We start from the raw sequence: 11,898 nt of genomic DNA on the forward strand, positions 1-11,898 counted from the left end.
TCACGGATCACAGCCGTTTCTGTTCCCATTAGAGAGACGGTATGCATTTTAGGCACTGTTACCTGCTCTCACCCAGAACAGCTACAGCAAAGGCCATATTGTTTGTATCTGATTCATTATTATAATCTAAATTTAGGGGGGAAAAAACAGAGACAAAGATTTCAAAGTGTCATTTTATTATTTCAGGCAACAGACAGGTGTAGTTGCACAAATGTTAAGATGAGAAATTGCCATGTGAGACTTAAAAGGTTTTGTGTTCTCAGCTGTGAGTTTGTAGGGTCATCACAGCCCATAGTACTACACTGTATTTTCCTGTATGCTGTTGTATTATCTAGCATATAGCCTCATTATAGTGCATCCATCATATTGTCATGAATATTATGGTTTTGATGGATAGTGTCCCAATAAATTAAATTCTGTGAGGGTGACCACAAGCTATATGCATTTATCATTAATAAATAAAACATAAATCAAACTTGTATGACATCAAATGAGGAAGCAAGCAGTCAGTCAAAAAAATTCAATTCAAAGCTTCTTCAGTTTGCTTCTCTTTCCTTATGTCAGGCTGCCTCTCTCTTGAGATGATCCTGGACAGTCCCAGTAGGAAGGAATAGAGAGGAAGGAAGCAGGTGCTAATATGCTGTCGCCATCTTTCTTTTCCGTGGTGAGTCCCTCAGAGTCTTTGCAGTGGTGGAACAGTCCACACTGCTGCTCCACCAACAACGAGGCTGGGTCCTCCTGTCCTGAGGACGCAGGAGAATACAATTGGACAGGTATTGATCAGCACTTAGAAAAAAGTTGTTAAACCTGTTGTTTGAGAATCTTATCTTCGACCCTGCCTCTTGTAGTAAGCATCGGATCCAACCAATGCAGCAAAATATAAGAGGAATTTTAAAGTTAAAGTCAAAGAAAAAAACCTATGGTGAAATTTGCATGTAGTATGTACTGAACATGATTCGCTGCACCCGACATGTACTTTAACATACAAATAAATATGCTGTAAGGAGTTTTAAAGGCCCAGTGTGTAGGATTTAGAGCGGAATGGAATACAATAAAATGAGCATGTTTTCTTTTGTGTTGCATCACCTGAAAAAAAGACTTGTTGCGTTTTTGTTCCCTTAATATGAGTCGTTTATATCTACATTGGGAGCTGGTCCTCATCTACAGAGTCCGCCATGTTTCGACAGTAGCCCAGGGGCCATATTCCCAAAGCTTCCTACCACTACGAGTCGCTCCTGGTGATGAAATTATTATTAAGGTGAAGAACAGTTAGAAGCTGGGAGGACAACTTTTAAGAGGCTTAAGAGTTTCTTAAGTCGGGGAGAAAATGGTGGAAACACAAAGAGGTCGGAGACATGTTCGCGCAGGGATAATATGTGTGGTTGATCTAACTAGGGGTACACACACATTTCACACCTAATCTAATAACGTTATAACGCCAGAAATAAAATGATCACAGTGGTAAGATATTTGGAAAACTGGAAAAATGCAACAGTGCAGCAGTGACGAGTTTTGTCTGCCTCAGCCTTTCATCAGCCGAGTGATCACACTAACAGTGACAATACTGTCACAGTCGGCTGTTCATTTCATTTCCACACCTTGCAGGCTCACAAAAGGCTGTGTCTGTGACAACCAATCACATCTGTTAAAGGAATGGATCACAGTAGCAACAGGATGGATCACACCTCACTAAGAGCAGTTTGGGGTTCAGTATCTTGCTCAATGAACACTGAAATAATTCTAACTGGGATAAATTTCAGCTGGTTTCAGTCTGCAATCCTCACCCCTAGCTGCCACTAAATCCCCCTAAAACGTATGCATTGCACCTTTAAAGAACCCTGACCAACAACCTTTTTAATTTCCTAACCTCTCACAGAAGACACATTAAGACCAGAACATCCACGTTCCAAAACAGCACATGACCTGAAGCTGTCCACCTCCTTGTGCAATAGAGCAGATGTTTTTAATGCACTTGTACGTATCTTATCTTTTCTTTCATGATTATTTTATGGGTATGGGTGGTACCTGTCTGCACTGTGTGTGTGTGTGTGTGTGTGTCTTTCTTTGTCTTTGTAAGTGAGCTCATATTCGTGTTGATGTGGCAATACAGAAATGAATCTTGAATTTACTCACTTGTTAAGGTCTTTGAGGCCCAGCATCTCTGCTCTCCAGGTTTGGTGGTGAGAGGCTCAGCTCTGCCCTCTGGTGGACACCACACTGTCAGGGGTCCAGAATAACCCACCCTACACACATTCATACACACAGATTCTGCATACAGTCACACAAGTATGGAAGGCAGAGGTATACATACCTGCGCACACACACGTGTATGTAGAACCACCATAATCATGTCCCTCACAGTTTCCCTACTTGGCCAACAACCTGCCATGTGTGATTCCGTTTGAAAACAAAGGTCAAAGACGAACTATCATGGAGACTGCTGCCTTATCACTATGTACCGACTGATAACAGCGGTGATGATACACTATGATCTAGTCAACTGGCCTTTTCAGGGCAAGTGTTACACGTGTTTCTTAATCAGGCAAACTGTATTCAGACCTGACTGATAGACACTCACCGGTCCTGGGGGTCTGTCGTCCTGAAGCCTTTAGCGAATGGATTGCTAGCAATTTTTAGTTGGGTGATCTGAGAGAGAGAGGGTGAAGTTAAAAAAGATTAAAAGGACAGAAATTGCAGCCTAATCCTGTGCTGGTTCTGTCGATGAATGCACAATGAAAAGCCTAATGATCCGGGGCTTCCTACCCGGTGGTTCTGATAGGCAGTGACGGCCATGAAGCGTGTCTCGGGGAAGGAAAAAGAGCAGAAGTTCCTGTATGCATTTAAGTGACTGTTGGGAGCTGGATCCACATACACCACATGGAAGCGCGGCTGGTAGCGATGCATGGAGTTCAGTATCATCTGTCAAGGAGGAGGGTGGAAAAAACACAGCAAGCAAGTCAGAAAAAGACACTTCAGTATTTTGTTGTGATGAAATTGAAATCAATGTACTTTATCTTCTGCTTTGATGAGCAAAAGCCTATAGAGGTCGCATTAAAGACTTTAACTGACATGTCCATTGTCATCCAGCAGGTTGTTGGTGAGCTTGAGAGTGTCGAAAGATACAGTCTGCTTCATCCACTGAGCTCCACAGGCAGGCGAGTCTGGGTGGAAATGCATCCTGCTAGGGGCTACAACATCTGCTCGCCCCGCCACCAACCAGGATGAACTGTGGAACGCATATCTGATACACACACACACACACACACACACGTTTCCAATTTGCAAAATAGGACTGGTAAAGTAAGATGAAGCTTGCACAAAGCAACTAGCTCAGAGGTGGACAAGGGTGGTCTAGAACATATTTAGAAAATGAACAAAAAACATTTACTGTACGCTGGGGAAAAGTACTGATCTCTCTTAGACATCTCACTCTGTGTGTGTGTCTGACCTGTATCTTTTATCGTCAACAGGAATAAAGTCCATGAGCAGGACGTATTCAGCAGCAGGATCCATCCCGGAGATTTGCACCTGGAACGTTGGAAACATCCTCCTGCATTTTACAGACATGCAAATGAACATTATGTGGTAAGAGACGCCAGAGAAAGACAAAAAGTGTAGAAGTGCGTGATAACACATGTAGGGATGCATTATAATATCGGCACACTGTTGATATCAGCAGATAAAGACTTTAAAATTAATTCTGAGCCCAAAATGAACATTTCTGGCGATATGACAATGTGCACATTTTGAAAAGCACTGTATTTTATGTCTGCATCTGCCAATGGGCCAGTGCACATTGTGCATCCCTAGTTATGAAGAATCTAAATATGATATTTGTTTTTGTTACCTTCCAGCTTTGGTAACAATCATCTCTGTGCCCAGCTGGTCAAACTGCTGCCAAAGTGCATGCATCTCCAGCTGAACTCTTACCCCACTGACCTGGGGGGCCTTGGCGCTCGACAGTGACCCCCCGTCTGCACAGCAGGGCAGAGATAGTTCACAGCTCCGAGTCAGATGAGGACCTGAGGAGAGGAGAGTGAATGGGAGGACAGGAGAGATGCGTGGTGAACTTTGGTTCACACTGGATCACAGATTTTTTTCTATAATCATCAGCACATGAATGTGTATTTTCCTCGTTGAGCTCAGATAGTTTTACCGAAAAAACACTCACCCTCCATATTTTGAGCAAAATCCTCAAGATGAATAATATGAATGAATTCCTCTGATATTTCTGTTCATCAAAGTCCGCTCTTTCACTTCTGATCACTACCAGCAACTCCTGTCCTTACGTCGAGACCAGTAAAGAGCCAAACCCACAGCTTTGCTACACAACATTGAACTGTCCCTGTCCAGTGCTAGGTGCTGTGGTAGATGCACGTCCAAGTGTTAGGAGTGTCTGTTTGTGTCCAGGAACGAGCTGGTTTTATACACCGTGAGACTCTCACTGGGGACCTCATGCCTGCCTCATCCATTACAATACTCATAGTGCCGCTGACATTCACTAATCACAGCTGCACACACATGCATGCTGCCCCAAGAACTGTGAATGCACAAATGTGCAAACACACACACACACACACACACACACACACACACACACACACACACACACACACACACAAAACCCTTTTGGGGCGTCTAGAAACCCCTTCTTGCATTTCCTATTGTTTCTTATAGCCTAAAGCTTTAAGTGGAGCTTGTCTTGACTATCCAGTAGGACATTAATAACATCCTGATCAGCCCAGTGTTACTGGGTGTGGACAGATGAAGACAGCAACAAACTGCCTTTATTATTCATAGCCTATTTTCTCAGAGCAGAGTTTCAACACCACACTAATTAGAGAGACAGTTATTCCCTAAAACTGACTTAAGTGGACGTTTCTGGTTTGAGTTGATGGTAATTCTGCTGTATTTATAAAGATACAACACATCAGACAGTGTCAGGAATGCACTGATTAAGTCCTAGGCTTCTTTCCATTGCTGTCATGCTGTTTAAGTTGTCATGTCTCTGAAAGTGTCTCCCAGGGTGTGTCATGTAAGGATTTGTGTCACATGAAGACCTGAGCTAGGTTCATAGAACTCAAAGTAAGACACAAATGATATGATGCATGATCTTGATAAATCAAAGTTGTTCGGAAGGATTTAGTGGTTTGGATGTGATGCGTGTGTATAGCCTCATGTGGCACTATGATGGGACAGTGTTGAAGGGTTCCAGCCTGAGGGACCCATAACAGAAAAGTGGGCTCCTCCCTGCCAAAGAACAACATGAATTAAGTTTGTCAATAGGCCAATTTGCACCCCCGATCAGCTCATTAATCACAGCTTTCAGGACCACAGGCAGAAACATCTCATATGTTATTGAATGCCTCTCTTAAGTAGAACTGATTGTATTAATATTGTTCGTTTCCCTGGACCTTATGATCAATGATGACCCCTTGTCTGTGTGATATGACCTTTAGAGGCTCACTGAGGTCAAAAACACTCAGATAAAGCCAAAGGTGTACTGTTAAATTCCTGAGAGGGTCATTTTGTTGTCATTAAATAGCATTGTGAGTTCTAATAGTGTAGATAGAATTAGCTATGTTCTGATGCTGGATTCAGATGTGGCAGATATCTATGTTATAACACAATGTTTATGTTTATGTTTATTTTAAGGATCCCCATTAGCTGAATGCCTTGGCAATCAGCTAGTCTTCCTGGGGTCCACACCTTACATACAATATATTACACTACATTACATATAAAACATACAATTTCATCAATTTACATTATAAAATACAAAGCTTATGTTTATATGAAAGTTAAACAGAAAAAAAGAAAATGAAGAAGAAGAAGAAAAAAAGAGGAATTACATTCAGTCATTTCAGTTCAAAATTGGGTACACTGTAGGCTACATACATTAAAGTAGAATACTAAATAATCAATATATTGAAAATATATATTGTTACGACTGCTGTCGTAATTTCTTTTTGTTTGGGTTTTGCTGCATGTGCTCTCTGAGCGTATTCTGTTTTCTGTATGCAAATAGTGTGTGCCATAGCCCGGCGGTGATTGGTGGATTGGATCTGTCCTCGTTTGTGATTGGCTGCAGCTGAGGGCGTTCGGTTTTTAAAGGACCAAGATGGCACCTGCTTGGAGCTAGCAGGCAGACCCCACCTTCCTCCTCTCCCAACCGGCCACAGCAGTTTCTGTAAAATCTTTATTGTGTAACAGATGTAGGGGTGGACCGCCAGTTTTGTTACCCTTTTTTTTTCTCCTGTTTATTTAGTTAGGGAGGTGAGCTTTTTGTCATTTGTTTTTTTTTTTATTTGTTTGGTTAGGTTATTTACTTACTCCCTGGGCAGGATTGTTTTTGTTTGTTATTTTGGCCTTAGTCCACCCTGAAGCTATTATTTCAGTTAATTGTTATTTAAATATTGTAAATAAATTCGTACTATTGATTGTTCCGCACGACTTTTTCATTGTGGCTACTTGGGACTTGGGGAAGATGGGGGCCTTTCATGTCATGTCCCAGACACCCCTAGACTGGGCATAACAATATATATATATATATATATTTTTAAAAGTCAGAAAAGACAAAGAAAAAATAGCAGAACTTGTAGAAACACACAATATTGTAAACACGCACAGAGCATACCTTCTACTTTTCACATTCATCTACAGGCCAGCAGATGTCTCTGTATGTCCTTTTTAAAGGATAATTTATTTTTAACTAGCCAGATTTTGAAAGGTAAACTATTCCAGTATGTTATGACTCTGTAAATGACAGTTTTTTGCGATGAGTTAGTCCTTAGACTGGGAACCACAATATGACCATTACTGGCAAATCTAGTGTTGTGTTTATGTGTGTTATTGCAATAAATTATTTGCTCAAATAAAAATACTGGATTTTTTAAGTTAATAATGCAGCTAAAAAATGTGGCCGTAGTTTAAAAAATCCTTTGGTCAATGGTGAGCCAAGAGAGGCTAGAATGCAACTTTTCAGTGCTAGTTCTTATTGAGCAGCCCAGAACAAGTCTAGCAGCCCTATTTTGTGCGACTTGTAATTTTGCAAGATTAGTTTTGGATGCAGATGACCATACTGTTGAACAGTAGTCCAAGTGGCTCAAAATTAATGATTTGGACACTTGACCCAGCAATGAATTGCAGTGTGACTGTCAGACAACATTCTGCTTCAAAACAGGCAGATCAGTAAGGGAAGGTTCAATATAGAGTCAGAGCAATGTAGTATAAACAGTCAGATGTTTATTGAGCTGTATTTCATCAAAGCGCAGTTTTCATCAGACAAGCATCAGTACACAGAGGTTCAGGTACTTAATTCACATACAGTTCCTACACAAAATGGAAGCAGTTGACTGTGGCTTGCAAAGAGTGAAGCATGTGTGTGCTGAGTGTGTATGTGTCTGCGTATGTCTTTGCTTGCATGTGCTTGAGCATGTGCGCATGAAGTAAGCTGTTTGCATGAAAGAAAGAGAGAGAGAGCAAGAGTCCTGCCATTTTGTTGCAAAAAGTGCATCACTTAGGCATCGGCTTCATCTTGGGAGGTGGTCCGGCTGCGCATCAGGAAAGAAAGGATGGAGAGGAAGTCGGAATGGATCAAAGACTGACAGGTAGGTGAGGTTAGTTGTAGGCACAGGGTAGAGAGGATTTAGCTCTTGGTGACGGTTGCAGCGATGGCCTCGAAGATAGCTTGGAGCTTAACTTTGACGTCCTCGGCTAAAGGTGTGATCTTTTCCTTCAGGGCAGTGAGCTCATCAGTATTGATGTTCTGTGCCTGGCTGTAGGCCTGTTTCAACTGGTCCTTGTATTCCTCAACGTAGGGAGAGGCCATCTCCTTCAAACTCTCTAAACGCTCACTGAGCTTGGTACGCACAGATTCCACTATGGGCATCAGGGCAGACTTGGTCTCCTCCAGATTGACAGCGACCTTTTGACGCAGCTCCTCCACAACAGGCTCCATCTTGGCCCTCAGGGCATCCATTTCTGCAGTGTGCTTGGTGTAATACTCACTGACGACGGGCTCCAGCTGAGCGCGGTACTCCTCAATGTGTTTACTAATGACTTCCCTAAGCTGTGCACGCTTGGGCTCGAGCTCTCTTTTCAGGGTATCAATATCAGCAATGATAGAGGCGCGCAAATCTGCGGTGGCATCAGCTATGGTGCTGACAACACTGTCAGTCATGGGGGAAACAGCACCCTGCAGAGCCTTGATCTGATCGTGCATGTCCTCCAAGCGCTGAGACACTGCGGTCCTGGGAGGGAACAGAGACGGAGGAGCAGAAGCATTTTAGCTAAAGTGAAATAAACCGACAATGAGTAAAAAGGTGACTGTAAAAAGGGACAGAGAAGAGTAAGGTGAATGAACAAGTGACAGAGCAAGTATCAATTACAGAACCTCATACTGACTGAGGAAAATGAAAGGGCCTTACTTGAGATCCCTGTACTCAGCGTCATCAAGTTGGTCCAGTGCTTTTTTGGCACTGTCCTTCACCTGAGTCAGGTAGACATCCATAGCAGCTCTGATGTGCGCCAGCTGGGATGGTGCATCAGCCTGCAGGGAAGCGGCCTGAGAGCCTGAGGAGAAAAAGAAAGGAACGGTGGGGAGGAGAGAAGAGCAGCAAATACAATGTTTTAAGTATAAAATATATAGAAAAACATCTTCATATCAGGCATTTCCCTTAAGTAAGAAACATTGCATTCAACACTCACCGACAGCCAGCAGAAGGGCGAGAGCAAGAGCCACAAATTTCATGGTGGTGGTCTAAGGTGGAAAAAGAGGCAACATGTCACACTCACAGCAATGTAGAAGGAGTTTCAATAAAACATGTTTTAAGTGCACAAAGGAAATAACAAAACCCCAATTTAAAAATTGAAACCCATTGATTCAACAAGTCTTGAATCTCCCACGTAAAACAATGTGAAGGCCAGATGAGCGGGTTTAAGGGTAAGAGTGCTTTCACACACGGTTTAAGCAGTACACTCATCCCTGACTTGGTCCAAATGACTTCATGCTAAACACACGGCTGCCTATTAAAAGAACCCGTAATCTGGGTAGATTAGGGATGGCTATAAACTCAGAGAGACAGCTCTAACAGATTAGCTCTGGACTTCAGTTTAATCCTCATCCAGGCTTTACAGCAAGACACAGTCATAGAATTACGAAGTCCTCTCTGAGTTCAAAGACAATTGATATCTAGAGGCACTTAAATTTAGGGATCTCTTTGTCTCTTGAATAACTGCTAATATATTACAGCATACTAAACAGTGTTACCCCTGAGTTACAATTAATTAAATGAAATATTTCACACAGAGAAACTTTTGGTACCAGTTAACAACTTCATCAGAGTTTACAGATAGCAGAAATCTCAGTTAGTCAGATGAAAAAAAAGCTCTCCAGCAGTTATTCTTGTCTGATCATCTCCTCTACAACCTGAGTCCCAGTTAGAGCCACGGCAGCTGTGTGTCTTACCTGGTGGAGTTCGTGATGAGACTGAACAATTTCAGCAAGAGCAGACTTTTTATAGTGCCCGGGTGAGGGATGAGTCCATGTGGGGAGGAGGGGCGGGAGTGGAGGTGTGAGGGTTGTGTGTCTCCGTGGAGGTGGACCTCACCCCCCTGCCATCTCACTCAGCAGGGGGACTGGGTTGAGAGTTCAATGGTCACCTGCTGGGAGGACATCACTCAGCATGCACACCAACACAAAGTCAGATTTGCTTTACATTATCAGTATCATAAATGCGCTGTAACTTTTGCTGAAGTACTAAGGGGCTAACAGTCCTTTGACTTCACCACATTCTTTTTGGGACAGTGGAACATTTTACGTTGATTCTTCTGGCACAGCTATTAGTTGGGGTCTTTTCAGCTTGATAAAAATGTGTCTCATTGTCTTGTGGCCAAGCTGCTCTTATTATGAAGAAGACATGAAAGGCTTACATAAACAACTCAGTGTAAAGACGGAGCCATAGAGATGATTAATAGGGAAAGAGGGGCAAATATGATGACAAGGAGAGGGGCCGACGAGACAGAAAATGTTTTTATGATATCAAACAAAAAGTAGAGAGTCAGGAGAGCTGAAGGGGGGTAGGTGGGATTGGTGGAAAAGAATGGGGAAAAAAAAAATTGACTCTCTGAAATGTAATAACATTCAACCCGCAGTCAGGAAATAGAGAATAACAATTATGCATGTGCTCACACACTGCCACACAACAGTGCAGTCATCAGTCGAGAACAGTGTATCAAGATGGTCTTATCTCAGTTTACAGATAACAGAGTCTGTGGTTGATGTGTGTGTGATGATTAATAGGTCAAAGAGTGTGTGCCATGCTGTTGTTTGTTGTTCTATCACCAGTGGACTTTGTCACTATGGTTTTGTGTACTTTGAGGAATAGGAATGATCATAGTATAGTGAGATATCTATTACACAGATGTACATATATCATCAAGTACTTTAATGTCTTCTGTCACACAACCATTACCCTCATATTTTAATTGCCACAGGTTATTCCTTTCCTTTTTTTTTTTGTTTTTTTTTTTTTTTTAAAAATAATACAAAGTGAATGTATATCAAACATGCTCTGGTTCAGCAACTAAAGGATTTACTTGAATCAGAGAAAGAAAGTTTGCCTTCTACATATCACTATCCTCAGAGCGAAAGCTAGTCTAAAGCCTGTGTCACACATGCGGTCTATCCGTGAGATGTTCAGGAACATTTCCTACATGGGGTCATGTGTGAAGGGGAGCAGGGATCAGTATTCAAGGAAATATGTACCACCAATTTCCCTTCCAAGACCTAGTGCAGGGTTATTAGGTGCAAGGTTAATCATTGTCATCAGTGGTCAATGGCAATCAATCATAACCGAGCGACTGGCCTGTGCTTTTTGCGTAATATACAGTACAGTGCTTCCAGTAGCCTGGATGATCAATACACTTTTCTCTGAATACCATTACTCCCAAAATCTTTTTCTGTCAATACTTGCTGTGAGCAATTGCAACATGCCCAGTTCATATCTTATGCAACATGCAACATGAATAATGAGAAAAAGTGGGAACCCCTGCACAGTATTCTGAAATCCAAGAGTATGACAATTATTTATACCTTGTAAACTTCACAGTGTTACAGTTTGTTAATGGAAGGAGCTGAGTCCTTCATTGTGGGGATGTAGCTGGTATATTGAAATGGAGTAGATCACACAGTTGCTCCATTCAGTGTGCCGCCATACCTGACTTAAAGACCTAGTGTGCAGGATTTAGGAGGATATATTGACAGAAATGGAATATGACATCATAGAATGAGCTGTTAATATCAACATAGGGAGCGGGTCCTCGTCTACGGAGTCCGCCACGTTGTACCGCCCTGCTTCTCCAGCAGCCCAGAATGGATAAACCAAACACTGGATCTAGGGCCATTCCTGTTTTCACATTTTCACGTCGGCCACCATAGTTAGCAGCTCCTCCATGATGAGCAGTGTTGGGAAAACACTGATTATTCAACGTGAAAGTGCTTTATTAAATCAGAGGAAGAGACCTTTGCAGATAATTTGGCTCCCAGTAAAAACCTCCTGAATGGTGAACATAGCACTGAGAGAAGTTTCAGCTGGTTGTGGTGTGCAGTCCTCACCACTATATGCCACTGATTCCCCCTAAATCTTACACACTGCTCCTCTAAACTGTATTATTGATTTGGAAATGTTTTTTTTTTTTTTTTAAGGAAATAGAATCCGTACAAACTTATTCTCCAATAATGCGTTGTTCTTTAAAACCTCTTTCAAACACATTTCATGAGAATGTGCAGAACACAGAGCCAGATAGTCTTAAATAACAGTTGCTTTTGCTGCTTCAGTAATAATGCTATTGTATTTTTGTTTTGTTTTTTTGATTCAGACTAAATTTGTTACTGAG

General features: G+C 42.0%; 2 protein-coding genes across 2 annotated transcripts; both read right to left on the reverse strand.

Moving 5' to 3' along the window:
• Positions 1-159: 159 nt before the first annotated feature.
• On the reverse strand, positions 160-3,945 carry LOC125888505 (T-box transcription factor TBX1; the record flags this gene model as incomplete). Its single annotated transcript, XM_049575888.1, has 7 exons — positions 160-743; positions 2,134-2,243; positions 2,579-2,646; positions 2,764-2,919; positions 3,070-3,241; positions 3,449-3,550; positions 3,848-3,945. Coding segments are annotated over 7 exons (894 nt in total), but the record flags the coding sequence as incomplete, so codon positions are not given.
• Positions 3,946-7,225: 3,280 nt separating this feature from the next.
• On the reverse strand, positions 7,226-9,563 carry LOC125888954 (apolipoprotein A-I-like). Its single transcript, XM_049576605.1, is given in 5 exon segments — positions 7,226-8,252; positions 8,430-8,574; positions 8,710-8,761; positions 9,470-9,526; positions 9,528-9,563. Coding segments are annotated over 5 exon segments (879 nt in total). The 5' UTR covers positions 9,549-9,563; the 3' UTR covers positions 7,226-7,648.
• Between the last annotated feature and the right edge of the window lie 2,335 nt (positions 9,564-11,898).

The sequence above is a fragment of the Epinephelus fuscoguttatus genome, linkage group LG5 (assembly GCF_011397635.1).
Source record: "Epinephelus fuscoguttatus linkage group LG5, E.fuscoguttatus.final_Chr_v1".
NCBI classification, from domain to species: Eukaryota; Metazoa; Chordata; class Actinopteri; order Perciformes; family Serranidae; genus Epinephelus; species Epinephelus fuscoguttatus.